The 21,498-nt window shown below is 51.6% G+C and overlaps 2 protein-coding genes across 2 annotated transcripts in view; one reads left to right on the top strand and one right to left on the bottom strand.

The window, feature by feature from the left end:
* Positions 1 to 21,498, bottom strand: part of LOC144162906 (neuromedin-U receptor 1-like) — a 282,304-nt gene that overhangs the window by 258,497 nt on the left and 2,309 nt on the right. The gene's annotated exons all lie outside the window — the stretch shown is intronic.
* LOC144162183 (uncharacterized) lies at positions 1,956 to 3,689 on the top strand. The gene has a single exon (XM_077692655.1). The coding sequence runs from the start codon at positions 1,956 to 1,958 to the stop codon at positions 3,687 to 3,689; it is 1,734 nt and encodes a 577-aa protein (XP_077548781.1).

Genomic DNA, 21,498 nt, shown 5'->3' on the forward strand with positions numbered 1-21,498 from the left:
TAGCTTCAAAACGTCGGTCCCTAACCGGTTAAAATGCGTCCGATCAAAAAAAAATGGCTGCGGCTTAGCTCAGCTAAGTTTGGATATGCAAAGCCAAAGCTTGGCTTAGTATGGTTGAGTCTTGGTTTCGCGTAGTTAACCTTTGATTTAATACATTGCCGACCACGTCTCAAAGCCGTTCAGTTCCGTGCAACGCTCACAGAAGGAGGTCGGGCGAACGCAGCGTTCGCCGGAGAGAATGCAGCGAACGCGGCGTTCATTCACTGAGAACGCACCGTTTCTCTGCGCCGTGCGCGAGACGATTCACGTTGCCCGAGACGACCCAGCGCCACACGCATAGTAGGCTGCGGGGGTGCTCTGCTGCTTCGGCCGCAGCAGCGTCGGCGACCGCTGCTCGTTCGGCGCAGAACCACTGAAAACATAACGTTGTGCGCAGCCCCGACAACGGGCCCCGCGAATCACGGATGCGCTTCGAGGGGTGTGTCGCCGGCGGTGTGTCTCCCGTCAAAAGGTCACCTTACGCATCCTCCAGAAATCACGAAATCACTGGACGAAACTAGTAAAGCTTTACTTAAAAAATTTTACGCATCTCCACGAAGTGAATCATGACGAGTGGGCGAAGCACCGCGGATCGTTCTTACCGCAAATCACCCGTGAGAGTGCGTAGTGCTGCTAAAACGATTTACAAACCAATACAATCCATTTTAATCCAATCCAATCCAAATCTAATTCAATCCAATCCAATCAAATGCTCCGAGCGCATGCGGAGCACGGCTCTTTAGGAGCACTCTCTTTCTCTTTGCCTCTATAACCTTTTGTGAACCTTTTGTTCACAGATGTTTCGATTTACACGATGTTGTGCGGCTCTCTATCTCTATCTCTCTCTCTTGTTAACCCCTTGTGAACCTTTTATTTTGCTCTTGTGAACCTTCTGGGAACCTTTTTTTCGCAGATGTTTCGATTTACACGGTGCTATGCCGTTAGCACGGACGACGGCCGCCGGACAAGCCTCGGCCTTAAAGTGATTCGCCCCTAAAAAAAGAGACACCACATAGGCACTCCCATATCTGAAGACATGCCGCTCAAGACGCTCGAGGGCTTGTTCCGAGGCTCAGGCATCTTTCCCAAGCACAATAATGCTTAGTGCTGGTGCCCCTCCAGAACCCATACACATCCCTGAACTTTGTACATGGAGAGTCGACCCAAACGAAACAATCATGGAGAATAAAAGAAGTCATAATAGCTTAAGAAAACTTTCAACGGGAATTCCAGCGTTGGTTTCGGGAATAACTTCATAATTGTCCCCGATTATAGTGTCTCGCGCAACTCATTTTGTGCTCGTGGTACGACGAACAGAACAAGCCCTGTATGTCCACACTAAACACGAAGCACACTGTCAGGCTTCAGAGTTGCGTACCGAGAAAGAATCAAACATTCTTTTTTCAAAAGATTTGCGAAAACTTCGACACAACGTGCTGTTAGGAAATAAACTTTGCCATCGTAAAAGAATGCAATCATCGGAACAATAGAGCAAGGAAATACAATCATCAGCATCGTGAAGGGCGCTCAATGTCATCCCGCCCGATCGTCCCAGCTCGTGATTATGGGCTATTCATCATCATCAAAAACACGAAGATGTGCACTGCTGATTAAGGCACCTCCCATGAAAACTTAACCGCCTTTATCGTGTGTCATCTGATTCCTTTCTCTCGCATATAATTGTCCACCATTTAGCCAGTTCTCTATCTGCTCCTACGACAGCTGGGTCTTCGGCCATAAGAGGCTTTGCAGTAGCCGCAGCTGGGCAACGGAAGAAGACAAAGAGGAGGACAAAATTCAACCCTCAAGACAGCACTCTCGAAGCTCCTCCGGTTCTGAGGGACCGAGTCATGATTGGCGTCCGTCGAAGACCGTAAGTCCTCGCACTGCCAAGTCTTCCGAGAGGTCGCAGAGTCATGAGCAGCCCCATGGCCGGAGGTCCGCGCATTCGCATTAACCAATCAGATGGACCATGCCAGGAGCTCGCGGTGCGATTCAGGAGTCCCAGCAACACGTCCAGCTACTACGGCAGTGAGGACGATCACCGGTTCCCGCCTGGAATGGCACGCATGGCCGTTTCGTCACCGTACGGGGCCAGCTTCAGCGGCGGGTCTCTGGACGGCGAAAGAGACGCCCAGGTGAGGGTCGTCAGCCAGTGCAGGGGTCACACCCCTCTCGACGAAATGGGCGTCAACCCACACAAGCAGCAGGTCATCCGGCTAGTGCCTCGCTGCCGGGGCCTGCCGTACGGCGCCCAAGCGGGCATTCTACTGGACGAGGAGCTCGAGGACGACGACGAGCTGCCCATCGATGCGCCGCCGGGGATTCGAGTGATCGCCCGTTGCACCGAGACCAGCGGCTCATACTCGTACCGCGATGACGAAGCGAGGGCCGCGGTGGACCGCAGCGGCCGCTATCGGTACCCGGCGATAGCGCACGTCATGGGACAGTGCGCGCACTTCCCGGAACGTTCCGACTCGACGGAGTTCCATTACGAAGACGAATACGGGTCCTGCAAGGTGTGTGTGGGGCGGATGAAGGACAGGAGCTCGGAGGGGGGTCCGCCTCTGAGGGCGACGCGGAAGTCGTCCACGGTTCACATTTATACTGGGGACAAAGCAGGTGACGGAAGCAAGAAGAAGCGCAGAGAAAGACGACTGTGCGAGATGAGATCTCGCCCCAAATCGAAGAAAGTCGCTCCACAGTCGCCACGCCAGCGCGAAACAAGGGCTCGTGCACCGTCCTCCTCCGAAGCGGCGTCGCCTTCGCCACCGGCCTCTGGTTCACCGTCGCGCGCTTCGACGAGGCTGTCGAACTCCAGGCATTCATCTCGCCAGTCGTCAGGGGGCGGATCGGCTTCACCTTCCGGCCCACCCTCCCCACCTCAGGGGTTGAAGGTTCAAATAGAAGACGGAGTGCGGAGCGGCTCACACTCCTCCAGCGTTGACGTTCTAGTGACCAACCAGAAGAGCAGTCCGCGTGCACAAGAAGGGATCAAAAAGACTACGGAAATCAAAAAGCGCGCGAAGGCCGGTAGGGCTTCATCCAAACTTCTCGCTGCGGCGACGTCAGGTGAAAGAGTAATGCGGGCCGCCTGGGAACAGTACTACCGCGAATACGACAAGTACAAGGAAGAGATGGCCGTTTGGGAAAGCGTGCAGCGCAAGATGCGGAAGCAGCTGGCGCGCTTCATGAGCGGCCCGTCCAAGCCCCCCTCGCCTCCTGGAGCTCTGGGCACGCCGAGGCTGTCGAAGACTGCTCTTGCGCTCACCGGAGACCAGGGCGCCGCCACAGACGACCAGGCGGCGGCCGACGACGGCATGCGCATCAGGATTGGCCTGCCAGGAAGACTGGCCAGGGGTGGTCGCCGGAGCGTCAGCGGCAGTCGACCCGTGGAAGAGGCGCCGCCCTGCGTGCAAGCCATGTACGCGCACCCTGGCCCCTTCGGGCCGCAGGGCGCACTCGCTGCACCGCCTCCCGTGCAACCCGGACTTTATGGACCCTTCGGGCAGCCCTTTTTGATGGCACCACCGCCACGATTTGGGTCGCGCGGACCGCCAGGACCGTTCGGACCCCGGCCGCCACCACCTCTGCGGGGCATGCAGCCGCCTCGGCGCTCTGGGTCGCACATAACGCTCAACTTGATGTGACTTTTGTCTCCAGTGTGTGCGTCGACAAAAATTGCTCCGAGCTTCTCAGCGTCCAAGTGGATAGCAACGTGTTTAGGCCACGTGGGGTAGGGAGTAATTGGCACTCAATATTCTGACCCAAGCGGCATTAAATGTTCGGTCGTTACGCGTTTCTACTGATGTGGTAGGCTGTGTATCGACGCCAGTGCACCTTGTCTTCCCGTCCTTCGTGGCCACAACTCGCATCATGGGAGCCCAAGTGGTAAAACCCCAAAAGCGTGCTAGAATAACGGCTAAGACGCCTGTTTGGGTTCTCAGCAGTTGCCGCCTCGATGTCAAGCCACCGCGGCTGCTCTGTTCTTGATTGATTGTGGGGTTTAACGCGCCGACGCAACGAAGGCGATGAGGCGCGCCGTAGTGGAGGGCTCCGGATTAATTTTGACCACCTGGGGATCTTTAACGTGCGCCGAAATCTCGTACACACGGGCGTTTTTGCTTTTCGCCTCCATCAGAAAAGCGGCCGCCGCGGCCGGGAATCGAACCCGCGACCTCGTGCTCAGCAGCGCAACGCCTTAGCCACTGAGCCACCGGCTGCTCTGTTCTTATGGTGGAGTGATTCAAAGGCAGCTGGGAGAATCGAGGGCATTTCACAGTTTCTCAGTGGTGCAGTACTGCCACGCAAGTAGGTACATAACGCTAAAAAGGGCATTTAAAGGTTTCGGTCATGTGGAGCGTTTAACAGCAGGCGTGCTGTATCACCTAACTGCGGTCTTCGCAATGCGTACAGTCAGGCACAAATGAAAAGCGAACGCGTAAATATGAACCAGAACGCGCAAAATCGAAGAATTTCGTTTGCGGAGATCACATGATTTCACGGTTGTGGTATATTTGGAAAATTACGTTTACAAACTTTGCTGCTGTTATAAGGCGATGCGACAATTTGACTTGCGTACGAAGAAATTGCGCTATTTGTGTTCCCGTTCATATTTCCGCGTCCGCGTTTCATTTGTTAATGACTGCAGATTTCGGCGTTGCTTCTATTATTTCAATGTTTCCGTAGCTATTACAGCGTAAGACGGATGATGAAAGTTTGTGCCTCTTGAGGTAATTTGTCTTCATTAAAACAGCGTCTTATAGGGGGAACTATGAGAAAGCAAATAAGCAGTGAATGCAAGCGCAACTACTTCCATAAAACTGGGGCAGATTTCAACCGCGCCAACCAGAAAATATCAAGCGAATTGAGCAACGCACATTCTTGCTTATAGAGGGTTGTCCAACGGCCAATGCAATAATACCGTAATTTAGTGAGGATCCAACACTTTCTTGGTGCGCGTACGTGCGCGCATGCTTGCGCGCTCCACAATCAATTTTTGTTGTTCCTTGTTAGTGTTAAATAATACCGGGGATCGCATTTCCAAACACTTCGCTGCACAGAGCACCCACGTGGCATGTCTGTTCGCGCGATTGATAACAATGGTAATTTAACGTGGTCATTGGCTGCGCCCCAAACCTAAAGCGACCTACACATACCAAATTACCGTTAAGAAAAACAACTCGTAGATCTGAGCTTAGAAAAGAATTCAATTTAGGCAAACAAATAGGCAATGAAAAAAAAGTAATATATATAGACCTGTTGGGGCTCGAACCCAAGCCGTCAGGGCCCGTACTCAGTACGCTACATCGAGGCAACAGAGCCCGAACGGTGGGCTTGTATTAGCAGGCGGTCAAAAGAATAGCGCGCGCAGTTGCATCACACATGTCACGAGGGTGCGTTGTGCAGCGAAGCGTTTGGAAACACGCTACGGGGATGCGCCAGGGCCCGTGGTAGGCACTGTACCGCTGCGTGTACTTACATGCTTACGACATTGATGCCACAAATTCGTCTTTTGGCACTTCATTACCACTTTCACTTACGAAACAAGTGCACTAACCGGTTTGAGAGCTTGCGAGCCAGTTCGGTAAAGGATTTATTCAAACAGTCACGAAACCAGAGCGAAATTTCGCCCCGGTACTAGAACCCGGACCCAACGGGTAACTTTTTTTTTTTTTCGTTCGGCACGCTGCAGTCAAGCAGCTGTTTTCGCAATATCGTGAAACATCACCAGGGAATCTGGAACGAGAAGTTCTATTCTTAATTTTTTGTTTTTGAGTTTGTTGTCAATCAAAAGCCGAAATAACGGCGAGGTGTGTGACATCCCAGGTAGTAAAAATAGAGTACCTCTGCAGGCAGTATTGGCGATCTTTTGCCCTTGTTGGCCTTGCGCCAAGAAACCCAAATAATCATCACGCAAGCAGTGTTATAGTCATCTTTATTGTTTTTGTAGCGTGATCTACACTGGCCGAGATTGAGCAGTTCCGCATGGCTCCTGGAGAGTCATGCTGCGCATGCGCGAGGAGCAGTGGTGTCTCACAGCGCACAGCCGGCCCGCCGGAGCCGCCGCGCCGCGACTGGATTGTATTGAATCGTATTGGATTGTATCGGATTGAATTGGAATAAATTGAATTGTATTGAATTGGATTGGAGTGAAAATTGTTTTAGCAGCAGTAAGCATGATAATCAGCTAATACCAGAAAACCAGGAAACCCAAGAATAACCAGCTGAACCAGCTCACGCTACGTATATCTTGGCATAGCCGAGCTAAGCCACTGCTAATTTTTTTCGTGGAGGTGGTTGGAAGAGAACAGAAGCTCCCCGAGACCACAGCACCGGTAAACCATGGACATAATTGTAAAAACGCCAGAGTTTGCGAGCCCGTTGAACAAAAATGCGACAACTGGGACTGATTTTATCAGTCCCTGCGTACTCGCGTCGTGTGCAGTGTCACCATGCGGTGATGTAACGAGATAGTTCTCGGTGGCTTCGCGCACCTCTCTTCCTTCCCCTGATTCTTGATGCGCGACAGCCGCTGTCCTCCAAGCGGCCGAACAAACGAAGAGGGAAGAAATCAAAGTTTCTGTCCTCTGAAGCTGCGTGGCGAACTTGTACTCGTCGCTACAGCGGTGAACCGAGCGCGCCGGAGTTTCCGCTCGGTGTGCGCGATGTAGGCCGTAAAGTCGCCTTCTCCTCAGCCCATCGGCGCAGTGGTGCGCGCGGCAGTTTAGGACCGGATGCGGGCGTGCCCGGTTTTACGACGGCCGGCCGAAGCAGCGGTGTCACTTCCCCCCGCCGCCTTCCCTGGAGATCTTGTGGCCAGGGTACTCTCGGTTTCCCTCCTTCGCTGATAAGACGCACACCAAGCCGCAGGGCCAGTCTCCGATCAAAATCTTTCTCGGCTTCGCACATCACTTCGATAGGTGCCGCACGTGGCAGGAGTTGTCAGTTCCGTACAGCGCCATTTCAGCTGGTCCCGTCAGCGCGGGAATAAGGGAAGCTGCATGGTTTAGAAACATTGCGGTATTACAAGAACACAAAGAAAGAAAAAACGGGCGCTGACTATCAACTGAGATTTTCTGAAAACGAACAAACATTTATACGTACAATAACATCGAAACTGCGCGCGCGCTATCATCAGTATCAAACCAAAGACTGATAGAGATAACAAGAAGGAATTACGCTTGCTCCGACATTCAATAAAATCAAGAAAGGCTACTTCTTCATCGCGTAAACCAACGGAGGCCTGACTAAGGCACCAAGCGTGCTGTAAATGAAAGCCTGTATTATTTCTCGCTTGAGCTGATTGGGATGACGGAACAGTACGACAGTTCTATCAAAGCGGGCTGACAGGAGCGCGAGGAGCATGAACGATAGTGATCGGACGAATGAGTTATAGGTGCACCTTTTAAAGAATTAACGTTATCTCTTAAATGCACCTTTAAACACCGGCCCGTCTGGCCAATGTAGGTCCAACCACATGACAAAAATACTTTGGAAACAGCACAAATGCAACATGGGGCACACTTATCCTTGTGTTTAACAAAACATTTGTCGGAACTGCCGGAATCTGGGCTTTACTTCATTCTGTCTACTAACCCGCCACGATGGCTCAGTGGCTAAGGCGTTGCGCTGCTGAGCCCGAGGACGCAAGTTGGATTCCCGCGGCCGCGGCGGCCGCTTTTCTGATGGAGGTGAAAAGCAAAAACGCCCGTTTGTACGAGATTTCATCTCGCGTAAAATGTCCCCGGGTGGTCAAAATGAATCCGGAGCCCTCCACTACAGCGCGCCTCATCGCCTGCGTTGCGTCGGCGCGTTATTTCTTTATTCTTTATTTCTTTTCTTTATTTGACGCGTGCGGTTTCGGGATAAGGAGATGTGAATAGAGATGAAGAACAAAAAAATTCTCACGAGATCTTCCTTTTTTTCTCTCTCTTGCGTCGCGTTCCGTCCTACGCGGAAAACTTTCCGTGATTCACCGGGGTGTGCTTCGCTTAACGCGATCGCGTTACATCCCCGTTCGCAGCGTTTGGCCAAAACATCAAATATGGCCCCAGGTGGTGTGTGCGTGCAAGCATACGCAGGATAGCAGGAAGGCCTCGGGTCTCTTCTCGGCGTTTGCCTTCCCTGACCGCCTGCAGGGGCGACACGCCGGGATAGGGATCTTCCTCCCGCGAAAAAAGCTTGCAGCAGAGTCGGGATCCCATTCTGTGGGGCAGCCGCCGGTTTGCAAAAGAACCCGCTCAGAACTTGTCCTTTGGAACCGCGCGGCATTGAAACACGTGCTCTGAAGCTCCTGGATAGCCACAATTTGTCCGTAACTTCGCACTGAACGGAACGCTAAACATCGTATTGGCAAAATGGCCGCACAGTGCATACGAATAAACCGGTGGTGTCCGTAAATTGCACGTATCGTTTTAATGAGGAAGCACTAGGGGGCAGGCAAAGCACGAAGCACCGCAACAAAGCGCGAAGGAAACGAGCTCGGGCTGCCGGGCGGCGCGCAGGGAGGGCGGCTGTTCAACACTGCCCTCACCCAGCGGCGCAGCTGTCATCGGTAATCCAGGACCCCCTGCCCCCGTTTGTTCAACCAGCCACTCGGCGTTAAGGCTTTCCGGCTCAAAACTCCTAAAAAGTGCGTAGATTTTATTTTGTTATTTAGTGCTTGCATGTGCACCAGGGGGCCAACAGGAAACGAACCGAAGAGTCAGTTTTGTGCTCCGAATGCGGCTACACTTGGATTCATTTGGCTTCAAAAGAGGCGCGTCGTAGTGGAAGGCTGCACGTAAGTACAGTAACGTAAGTATATATGTACACTCGCGCCAATGTATAGAATGCACGGGCGTCTCTCTTTCCGCCTTTGCAGCCGGAAACGCAATGCTCCAGCTCGTGCCCCCCAGCCCAACGCCCTGTACAACCGGACGGAGCCGAAGCGAAACTCATCTCGCAGGGGAACTGATCGTGGCATTGCCCTGACAAGTAAACACGCCGCCGCAAGCTAGGTATACACAGTCGTCGTTGCTTACTCGTAGTCCACGGGCAACATCCGTCCAAAAAGCAACGACCGGTGTTTCTGGTCGATGCATCTCAAAAGGCTTCCGGGACGCTGGTCATGAGTTGTGAATGGGAAGGCACTAATGTTTGACTGCAGGCCACGGAGCTCCCCCAACTTGGCGTTGCGAGTATAGCGTTTTCCAGTTTCGCCATTTTATCCGCGCATACGGCCGCCTTTCGCCACTGGCGAGGCCACCGACGATGCGGGTGCTTCAGGCTGCATAGCCGCACGGTGCGCCCGGCCGCACGGAGCGGCCTGGCTTGCAGGTGACTATTGCGCCGGTGGGCGAGGCGAACATGCTCTGCTCTTTCGGCGTACTGCGTGACTACTGGGACTCGCACGAATCTAAAAATTAGCGTTGGCCCATATATTTGAGCGGGTGTGGGCTATCGACATTGTTTGGCCCAACACCAATTAACCCTAACGCCGAGGTTAACGATCCCTCAAGCACCGGCAAACTAAGTTGGGGGTACCTGTTGCCATCGCCGCACCTTAGGCCCAATGACCGTTAGGCCTAACGTAAGCTAGGCCTAACGTTAGGCTTAACGTCCGGAAAATCGCGCGGAAGCTCAGGCCAATCGGCTTCAGCGCCTATGCGCTGTTTGTATAAGCAGACGCCGGACCATCAAGACGGCCGGAGCGACGGCGCTTAATTCGACCGTCCGCAGACGTTGACCCGGAAGACATTTGGTGACCATGTAATTGCGGTGAGAGGACGGGCGACGAGCTGCGGCCACTGCAATGAACACTGGTCGAACGAGGCGGCCGGGGCGAGGGCCGCCAACTGGCATTTGGGGCTCACTGCGTATCCGAAATCGATAGCGGCCATCCCGAGATGATGTTGCCATCACTGCAGGCGGCCCTTTAGCTCCGTGCCTGTTCGTCCCTGCCTAATGAATGCCGCCGGCTTCCGCTCAGGGGCCTCTCTTGTCGTAACCAGAGTCGGCCGGAAACACAATCCACGTAATGCGAGCTAATTAAGCGCCGAAGAAAAGGAGGTCCTCGCGGTGCAGGCCGAGCGGCCTTCTCGCGGGAAAAAGGGGCAAAGAGCGAACGGGGCGCGGCTGTTTGTCCACCGAATACGCGGGGGTTATCTCGCTTTACGCCAGTGCACTGCGCACACTTTCAGAGATAATTAACCGGCAATGAATTAAATGCGAGCATTTAACGAAACTAATTGCTTGCGCCGGTCTGCAGCTAAAGGAACACGATTACCTCTTTTCAATTACCGAGGAAACCAGAAGGAGAGAGGGTGATGAGGCAGATAGTGACGGTGCGCTGCCACTGAGACATTGCTTTAGATACTTGATAGATGGCGAATACACGATGAGCAGAGCAGCGGCTTTGTTAAAAGAGCGATATGGACGAAGGCAGAGAAACGCAGTAAAGTGGACGAGCGCCCGTCCAGTATTCTGTGTTTCTCTCTCCTCGTCCATTGCGTTGTTTTTAATTTTTTTGGAGCCATGAACCAACTCGCCCAAGAAAGCATTCTATTAGCCTTTGTTAAGGCCGTTTCATAGCCCGTTGCGCGACCGCACCAGTCGACGGAATTCCCCTCGCACGAACGTTCTGATTCTTCGCAATAACCGTCGAATTCCCTATGGCTGTTGTTCTAAACACATGCATGTTGTGTTTATGCCTACCATGCGAGATATTTCAGCGACATCTAAAACAAGGAGGCGCAAGTGTATTGGCGTAACGAAGGTCGCTTAGGAACTGCATTTCTTGCCTACGGGCCACGCTTGCTTTGCCGAGTTTAGCCGAATGTTCGCAGAGGCTGTCGGTGTGCAGTTAGCCAGCATTTTTGCGTAGGTACCCGCGGTTCGTTCAAGCTGCTTGCAGCCAGCCCCTCGTCCTGGCCTCGGGTTCTCCCGAATCCTGCAGCAACAGCACGCGCTTATTAGCTGCAACGTAGTTGTCACGCAACGGTTCAATGACCGACAGCCTGTTTTATCTTCCTTTTTTTTTTTTGGGGGGGGGGGGGGGGGGGGGGCATCTGTGAGAAAATTCGGACGGGCGTGGCTTTTCTTTTTCTTGCAGCAGATGTTTCAGCCAGTGCACCTGCGCCTATGTTGCGCCTTTCGAGCACGGTGCAAGAACAAGTCAATCACCGGGCAACTTACAGGCAACTCTGTGCATCGTAGCCACCTGAGAGAGGGCGCAGTGAGAGGAAGACTGAAATTACGATTTCAATTGAGGGTGTTGATCCGAGAGCGACTTGGTGCGACTCGTGCTGTTCGCTTTTCACGGGGTCAGTGTATGCGTTTCGTTTGTTGAGGGCACAGAGTTTTCGGCCACTTTTGTCTCACTCTTGGTCGCGAGAAATGGGGGCTATTCGAGACCCCGACAAGCGGCGATCCAATTGATTGCAGGTTGCTGTTAACTCTTCTCTGTGTACGTTTTCGGCGGCCAAACGGAGCATAGCTTCTTCAAGCGCGAGTCGCGCCCCGTCACTCACGGCGTCACGAGACAAGGAGGAATTTAGTGTCACTTCGCTCGCACACTCAAAAGCTTTATGACAGTAGATATGGGATGGTATGTAGCTCGGTACATGCAGAGTGCTCTTTCGACGGGTTGGCATACTCTCACAGCTCCTGCGTTTAGTAGAACTGAGCACTTTATCGCGCGATTGCTGTTTACGTCCCGGCATCTGGAAATCTGAGGGCATGGGCACAAAGCATGGTGTATCATCCAATCTTTCGGCGAAAAAAAAAAAATCCCGCGCCATCTCCACGAAAGTGAAACCCGGGGAGGGGCGAAGCATGAAGAGTATAAGTGTATTCTTGGCGCCTTGGCGTTTTAGCGAACGGAGATGAAACCGGTGGAAGGGGGCTAGAGGTACACAGCAAAAGTATCGCGTCTTTGAATCACGAAGGGTTCCAGCGCGAGGCGTAAACGAGTGTCCCGCTGTTTTTTTAGTGCGCGTGACGTTCTAGCGCGAGGCGTGAACGAGTGCCCCGGTGTTTTAGTACCGTGACTACATGATACAAGATAGGACGACGACGGGAGGAGACACCGACAGCCCGCGCCCCTAAAGTGCTTCGCCCCGAAAATGGAAGCGATAGAACCACAGAACTCCGGGAATGGCGGCTCTATCCATTACAACGCAGCAGTTTCCATGACAACGCCCGTAACAGCGCGAAAATAATTCGAAGCTAGTTGGGGCAAAGCGGCCGCTACAACCGGGGACGTAAGATCTGCCGAAGGACGTGCCCTCGTCGGACTCCCGACTCCGCGTCCACATGGACGCATTCAGCTAGCGAGCAACTTTGAAGGAATATTTTATGCCGGGAGTTGCGGCAATTTCTAATTGCACCACAAATGCTTCCACTCGTTGAATACATCGGCTCTGCGCATCGATTGCGGAACTCTAGCCAGTGTGCTCTGATCGCTGTGTGCGATCTTCCCCGAGGTCGTCTTGCTCGGCTACAACAAAGCGCGAGAATCGGGAGCGACACGTCTGCAGATTCAGCGGATTGTCTCACCCTGAGAGAAATAAGAAAAAAAAACGGAAAATTTTGATGCGACGTGCATTAACGGGAAGATTCCCCCCCAAGTCACCGAAACAGAGGGAGCTGGAGGAACAAGTTGGCCGGGGAAAGAGCACTTGTAGGAGACGCGAGAGCGGAGAGGAGCCAAATCCGTTGGGACGGAAATTCGCGAAACCAAGTCTGAATGCACAGAGCAGGCAGGCGATGGCGGAGAAAAAGAAAAAAGAAAAAAAAAAAAGAAAACGCAGACGGGGAACGGTGCGAGCTGCTACTGCTCGCGGATCGTCGCGACTCGCCGCCCAATCAGTTCCGGCCATAAATTCTTCTACGTTTAGCTGAACTCTGGCGGTCTCTAGCCTCGGTTTCCTTCGTTCGCTTCTTCCCCGCTGTTCTTGTTTAGCGGCCGGTTGAGAGCGCGGCAGCACTTGGCGGCGAGAAAGGGAGGCTTTAGGATCGGAGTGACGCTAGGTGGGTACGGTGATGAGTAACTGCGCGTTTGCCACTTTTTTTGAAATCCGCTCCTGTCACCCGACGACACTACGTCGTTCGCGCAATTAGGCAATTCGCGCACACGCACGCGTGCATTCACGCGCGCACGCACATTAGTTTCTCCTTCATTGTTCAGCTGGCACATATTGGCATATGTGTCGCCTTACATTTCTCTGTCTGTCGGTCTGTCTATCTGTCTGTCTGTCTGTCTGTCTGTCTGTCTGTCTGTCTGTCTGTCTGTCTGTCTGTCTGTCTGTCTGTCTGTCTGTCTGTCTGTCTGTCTGTCTGTCTGTCTGTCTGTCTGTCTGCCTGTCTGTCTGTCTGTCTGGCTGTCGGTCTGTCTGTCCGTCTGTCTGTCAATCAATCAATCAATCATGCACTGAAACATACACATCCGCATCGTATGTAAGTGTGTGCGTGAAGGGGGAGAGACAGAAAATTTAAAAAATTTTCAATCTTAAAAAGTACGCGGAGAAACTAATAACAGGCTCAGTAAAGTCGCTTGCATTCAGACTTTTAGATATTCTTTTTCAGAGGCCCCCGTGACAGTGTTTTCTCGCCAAAATAAGGGAACCGCTTGCGAACATCAGACAACATTTTCAGCAGTGTGTCAAACGGGAATTCTTTCGGGTTAAGTTCGGGTTCGGGTTCAACCCTTTCCGGTTCGGGTCTGGGTTGGGTTCCCGAGCGTAATTACGTTTCGGTTCGAACCGGTTCGAACTTGGAAATTAAAAAAAAAAAAGCAGGAGTGTCTTTTGTGTTTTACTCTTTTAGTGCTGCGGTTTCGTTCCGCTGTCACGTTGGTGTAAAAAGAAATTCACGATGCAAGTTCCTTTGTGCAAATGTTTCGACTAGGCCAGATTAACTGTACCATCTAATACAAGCTGTTTTTCATGGGAGGTCAACGGTTACAACACTGGCTGAAGCGAAATAAAATGCTCGCCTGGTCACTTAAGGCTGCTTGTGTGTGTGAAAGTGAAAGCATTATTTTTTATGGCAGCAAGTTTATTTTTATTAACTTTGTTGAGTTCATTTTTCATAATTGAATTTTATTTTATTCTTGGCTCATAGACCCGCAGTTTCACACTTCGCGGTTGTTTTCTCGAGGAAACAAAAAATTGGCTGTCGAATACGATACTCCCTAATGCTAAATTTGAGCGCAGCGCGAACTGCGGTCTTCTCAGCGACGGAGCATGCCTGCCATGTCTCACGGAGTGATCGCGTCATCAGCGAACGCACGACGGCGCGTGCTGTATACTCTGGCGTTACCTCGTAGCTAGGCGTCGCCGCCCGGGAGCATGTCTCGCGCAGCTTCGGCATACCACCCTCCCCCTCACACTTTCGCCATACTTTTATCCTCCGTTTTCCTGCTCGCTCTATCTTCGGTGGCCTCTTGGTTCTCTCGATTACAACGAGGCCGACGCTGAGGGACTAGGCGAAACCACAGGAGCGGGCGCTTAAAGGGACACTGAAGGCAAAACCGAAGTTTGTCTAAATAGATTGATTGGCGTGATTGATTGATTGGGCAGTGCCTTTCAAATATCCTCGTAACTAATAAAAAATTTAAGCTATCAATCGCCAAGCGGAAATGACGTAAACAGGAACTGACCGAATGTACCAACAGTCACGTGACGAACAGCAGAGTGAGAAACGCGCAAACAGGAGAAACACGTAAAATATTTCTTTACACGTTAACTTTCTTAGGTCATAAACAATTATAAATTCGCAGGTGTAATTCAAGCCGTGCCGACATTCGCAAGCTGCCAAGCCGGGGCGCCGCTGGCGGTTGCGATGGTTATGGCAAGTTTGGCGTAGTAGCACGCCTGTTACCTCCAACTCTACGTATACCAAGGATTTGCTTGGTAAGCTTATCTGTCGAGCCGTAAATTTGAATGCTTTGTTCGAGTTTTTAGATGAAAGTGCACACCCACGCCCGCATAGTAATAAGCACGCAAATGCACGCGTACTGCCATCCAGGTACTCGTATGTCCCGGAGTACCTAGGCGCCGTTCAACACTAGACATTGATCGCTGAACTAACAGATGCTCCACGTTGTCAAGCCGGGTGCATAGACAGCAGGCCAACCCAGCGTCTAGAAGTCGCAACAATGGCGCGAAACCACTGCTTCCCTTCGATGGCGCGCGATAAACTTTCAGCAGACGACGCATTGGGTTTCGTCCACGCCCTGCCTCATGCCCTGTCGCCCCTTACCTTTCACTTCTATATCCTTCAGCTATGTAGCCGCTTGTACTCAGTGTCCCAGTTGACCGACAAGTATAACCGAAGTCCAGTGTTCTACTCGTGACCCCACAACGAAATAGGCGCTAGTCGACGTCGACCCAGGGGGCAGCCAGAAACAAGGAAAAGATGTGCACGTAAAAGCTAACATAGAACGTCGTGGATGCAAACAAATCGGCATACCGTTTTACCGTTTTGAGCGTTCGAATCGAGACCGCAAAGCAAAAGAGGGCCCCTCGTTCTCGCTGCGGTTGCGCTGTCCGCTAGACGTTTTGTAAGTAAAGTATAAAGCCGTGCGGCCCATTCACGTTGTTTAACCACCACCGCACGTCCCGTACGGCCCCAAGATTGGCGCACACAGAGCGGCAGCCAGGGACGTGCAGGGCGGGCAAATTATTTTGTCGTATGCGCCGACAGCGCCACCAGTGGCTTCTGTGGCCGCAACGGTTTGCTTGTTATACGCTTTAGTTTTCCTGCTGTCTCACTCGCTTCCGGTCGCCGTTTGCGTCACGCGAAAAGTCATGAAATGGCGCGAGAAGTAAAATGCGTTTTAGGGGCGAAGCTCCTTAGGGCGTGGGTCTGTCCATCCTCGACGTATGTATGTAGCCACCTCTAGTTTAGTTCTTGGATTGTTTACTAGATGGCGGTACTTGTATATGATGAAAAGATGCGCTTGGATTGTTTACTAGATGGCGTGGCTACCTCTAGTTTAGTTCTTGGATTGTTTACTAGATGGCGGGGAGCGTTGTAATAAAATCCGTTCGCTGTTGGCGCGCGCTCGGAGTTGCCCGATGGATAAGGCTGCAGATGTGCGAGCCCGCGAGGCAGAAGCGCTCCGTGAAGCTGCGCGCCGCCGCCGCCAAGATCCTGCCGTACGAGAGCGGGAGGCCGAAGCGTGTCGTCTGGCTGCGCGACGACGCCGCCAAGATCCCAGCGTTCGAGAACGAGAGGCCCAAGCGTCACGGCAACGGCGCGAGGACCCTGCCGTACGCGAAGCGGCACGGCTGCGGCGCGAAGAGGATCTCCAAAACGTCAGAGAACGGGAAGCGGCGAGAAAGCGCGCGTATCGGCAGGCAGACCCCGATGCAGTGAGAGCTCGTGAGGCGTCTGCAAAACGCATCAGGCGAGCTCAGCCCCAAGGTGCCGACGCGCGGTTTAAGCAAGACTTTCTAGACGTTACGTTCGGACACAGATGTAGTGGGCGAACTTTCACTGAAGAGTCACGGTTTTACCGATGATTTCCCCTCAGGAGCTTCGCCCACTCATCATCATTCACCCCGTGGATATGCTGTGAATTTTTTCAATGGGCAATTTCTCGCCAATTAGCGCATCTTTCGCCGCCGAACAAACGCTGAGAGGGCCATGGGGCAGTTCAACTTTCGTCTGAGCCCAACTTTCTGGTTGCCTTCCGTGCCCCTTGAAGATCTGCGCCCTAAAACAATGGCTGTCTACCACATTATGTGGGGCTGTGATAGGAACCCCAACCTAACACACACACCCCTTGCCGCTCCCTGTCCCTGAGCACTGGGAGAGAGAACTGTCCAGCTAGGGCCCTGTTGAAGACCAGAAAGCAGACGCGGTTAGAGGAGCCTGAGTTTATTGGCGACCTTCGAATGACTAACCTAATTCTGAGGGTGATGATATATTTGTTCCGAAAACCTTAAGTGAATACAAAATATACATTGGGAAATTATTTATTAACTTGAGTGCGTGATTTCAATCTTGCGCCAGCAAGAACATAACAGCGCAATACGTTTATAAAGAAGGACCTTTTATGACATTTAGGCGGCCATCACCTAAAAAATATCCGGCTGTTTCGTTCGCAACGAAATTTTCTGATTGGTCGAGTGGGAGGGCGCCGCAAAATTTCCAAATGGCCAGGACCCCCAAAATATCGAGGTTGGTCCGAGCCACTAATCCACCTTAACCGGCCCTCTAATTCCTTTATTCCATATTAATCAACCATCCAAACCCACTGATTCCCATTACCACATTAATACACCCCGTCCGACCCTCCAATGCACACTAATCGACTTTAATCTATGCGCCCCTTAATATTAAGGTTAAGCAGATTCAAGATCATATGGAAATGCTGTCGCATCTGGCTGATTACACCACAGGTCGAACATGCGTGTTAACGCACATTTTTTTGCTTTCTCTAATATTTTTGAGTAACAAAAAGATATTAAATCGCTTTATTTTTCTATGATCGTTAGCTAGCTTAGCCACCAGAGCTTTCGAACTCGCTCCGTCCGCAGAGATCCTCCCCGGAAGTCGAAATTGCCCATTCTTTGTGGGTCGCCACCATCTTATACATGCTCAAGCTACCTTGCAATCTCCGCTTTCTTCTTTAGCTAGAGAACCCCAGAGCCCGTTTACAGATGAACCGGCTCGAACGAAGGATTTGAGCTGAGAACACGTATGCGCTGAGCTCGTCGGGTGGTACTTAAAAATGACACCATCTTCCCGTAGGGGAACCCTGAGTAGGATGCAATGCAGCCATGGGGTCGATTCAAGTGCGCATTAGTTTTCAGTTCGTCGTTTCCGTTAGGTGGAGGTACGTAGCGACCATTATATTTACAGTTTGGTTTCTATGGTAACTACCACACTTTCACTTACCGGAACTACGAAATGGGTAATTGCGTTGAGCCCATGGCTGTTTCGCATACTACTCAGGGTTCCCCTACGGGAAGATGGTGTAATTTTATTAAATGCGAAGGGGCTATGTCCCTCCCTTGTCGTTGTTGCGCAGTCCACATCCCCACTGCGCATGCTCGGCTTGCTGAACGCCCGGTGGTGTCTTACCCTTCAACGGCTCCTGGAGCGACAGTGTTACCGGTGTCTTCCTGGGCCGGCCCGAGATGAGCCGAGCATGCGCAGTGGGGGTGTGGACTGCGCCACAACAAGGGAGGGACACAGCCCCGACGATGAGATGCTGGAGCGACAGTGTTGCCGGTGTCTTCCTGGGCCGGCACGAGACGAGCACGCTTCCCCTTAAAGGGCTCCTGGAGCGGCAGTGTTGCCGGTGTCTTCTTGGGACGGTGGATGGACGGACGACGGACGACGGACGACGGAGCCGAGAGTAAGAGATGCTTTGCATCTAAAATGCGCACCGCAACTTTGAAAGGCCGCCCATACGCGCATCAGCTGTGCCCAGATGTCAGTAACCTCAGCAGGCGGCATGCGCACGACTGCGCATAGCAGGGCTGGCTTCACGCGCTTCACGCCATTGCAGTAACGTACCTAAATAACGCGTAGCAGTGAGGCGTTCAAGCTGTGTGAGCCTCGTTTGATTGCTCTCACGCACAATTTCAAACAGCTATAGAGTAAACGAAGTGCGCGGAGCCCATCTCCGTGTCCTGGATATGTCGAAAACTGCAATATTATTCATTCTGCTGTATGTCAGCGGATTCCAGTCGACGAGACAGAGTGTGCTATGCATCGCCTGCGCCTGAAAGTAGCCTATATCAAAAGCTTTCTCAACAAAATCGGTCAGGTGGCATCACCTCTGTGTCGCCTTTTGTGGTGTACGAGAGGACACTGAACAGCCGTTCTGTGTTTGTCCACCCTTAATTCAACTCAGCGCGAATGACAGCGCGAAGTTTACTACGGGCGAGAACTCTTAGCATGAAGGACTTTTTAGGCTCCTGAAACAGCGACGGTGCGATGCGGGGTTATAAAGCTCTTTTGCGCTTTATTAGAGACTCCAGCTTGGGACTACCTCTGTCGCTATTTTTTGTGTGTATGTGTGTGCGTGTGTATGTCTGGTGGATTTTCTTTCGTTTTCCCTTTTATCATTTGTATTATTCATGTTAGCGTTAACCCTCATTACATATTCACCAACCACCAGCTGAAGTAGCAAGCCAGCATTATGCAGGGCTGACCTGTTCGGTCTCACTAAAGAATTGTTTCTCTCTCCCTCTCTGTGTTCGTTGCGCTCGGAATCCTCGGTGCACGCACAACACCGGCACAAGAGTTAAGTTCAAAGAGCGTAAATATGGTCTTCCTTTTGGATACTGTATTTTTTCCTCTCTGTTTTTGACGGAGGTGATAAAACTACTTTTCCAACCCGGGAAGAACGGTGCGGACGCTGGAATTCCGCAGCGCGTGTGCCTGGCTCAGTGATCTCCAGAGAAAACTTTCGCATACCACGCAGTTTTGTTCAGAGCCTCGACCCGGGGTCTAAACGAAACTGTAGCCGCCACAAACTGTAAACCGCCACCCCGGGCAGGGAGCAAAACATGGGCTAAGAAGTGCAATTCTCCTGCGTATTTTCTCTTCTTCCCCGACATCGCCAGCCATCACGGCGCGAGAAAGTTCCGCTGATGAGCGTACGGAGAAGATAAAGGCAGGAACGCGAATACGGAACACGCCAAGTGGACGCGAAAGCAAATATTCCGGCCTCTGCTCTGCTTCGCGTGCCTTGTTTCTTTTCTTCGTTTACCTTCAGCGCATTACGATTCATAGGGTGAGATAAGCCGAGACAGGCGCGTCTGCACTCCTTTCCTGTTGACGCATGTGCGCGTGGCTTGCAGCTCAGTGGAGAAGCTTGCAGCGGGCAACAAATTCTCCACGAAGGCCCCGAAAGGCGGAAGCTGAAGATTAGGATGGAGTGGGCCCCTTATTCTTGCAAGCGCGCAGAGGCCCGAAAAGAAACTGGCTTGGAGAGCGCGACTAATGGCTTGCCCAAGGGGAGCAGAGGTCATCAAATATGGAAGGCCATACGAATCGTCTACGGAAGCGCGGTAGCAGATTGCTCTGCCCGTGTCGCGGGCAGCCCTGTTTGCACCGTCTTTGCAGGCACCCCTTCCAACTACCACGTGAAAGGCACTGCAATTTCGCACGAAGCGCTCTGCACGGACAAAACCGGCATGATTGAGTACAGGCAGCGATTTGGTCTCTTCTGTAACGAGCTTGATTAAAGGAGCCATGAAGAGAAAATACAACTTCGTTTAATTTGAAAGAACTAGGATTCAGTAACTCACTCAGCTCCATTACAGCCCCAAAAGATGTTTTTCAACGAAAAAAAAGCAAGAAGTATTTAAAAACTTTCAAATTGTGCGCCACAGTGACGTGTTATGAGCAAAAATGACGTCATACGGGCCAACAATAAAACATAATTTTCAGTGCGTTCACTGCACGTTAGCATTCAAGTGATGCGGTCAAATAGAACTAGAGGCCCCATTACAGACGTCCAGCCATGTGTCGTCGCGACAGGTCAGTTAGGCGGCCGCCAATCGCACAAACAAGGTTCCGTGACGTCATAGAAATGTTGCGGGAAATTGGCTAGGGGGTCGCGACTGCTTCACACGTTTTTGTGAAGCATTTGTTCGATGATTGCGATTATATTGGTATCATTGTTATCGGTACTAATACCCGTGTCACACGGCAGAACTAATGACATTTACAGCAAATGTCATTCGCTCTAAATATCATTAATTCGGCGCTACACGAGAATACCGAATGACATTCAAGGCGAATGACATTTACCGGCTAACTGAGGTCCAGGACCTCAGTTACACCTCAGTTGGCGGCCGAATGAGTAGCCTCGACAGCAGTAGCGCGTCCCTAGACAGGAAAATTCAGTAACAAACCAAAGAATACTGTTTCTAAAAACTGTCAGTAAACTTATATTTTCTTTTTTGTATTGTTGTTCTAATAAAGAATGACCAGCAAGTACTAACAAAAAAGAAAATCTCGTCCCCAGTGCGCGCGCTACCCTAATCCGTATTTTTTGCAGACTTGTCTCAGCTTGTGATATCTACCGATGTCCCCTAAATCGGTGGTTTTCTTGTTTTTATTTTTTAAAAAATATTCCTTTGTTACGTTTTTTTACATAATATTACGTATGAAAACATTCTATATGCGCTTGAAATGCAATTTTGCAGTTTTGCGAGCTCGCTAATTGTCACCGCTATCACAATCAAATGACATTTGTTCCGCCGTGTAGACCCGCACGGCCGAGCCGAATGTCATTTACAGCTAATGTCATTAAGCTTGAATGACATTAGATTTGCCGTGTAACAGGGGTATAAGCAGTCTTTCTAATAAATCCAACTTGTATTTTGTCTTCATGGCTCCTTTAAGACCGTTTTGGTTTTACGGGTGGCCTCACGCAACCCGGCCGGTGGTGGGTCCTTCCTTCCAATCTGAGGCCACGTCGACCCATGCCGCAGGCGTTTTCGG

The sequence above is a fragment of the Haemaphysalis longicornis genome, unplaced genomic scaffold (assembly GCF_048455015.1).
Source record: "Haemaphysalis longicornis isolate Haplotype H1 unplaced genomic scaffold, Haemaphysalis longicornis Haplotype H1 scaffold_12, whole genome shotgun sequence".
Classification (NCBI taxonomy): Eukaryota; Metazoa; Arthropoda; class Arachnida; order Ixodida; family Ixodidae; genus Haemaphysalis; species Haemaphysalis longicornis.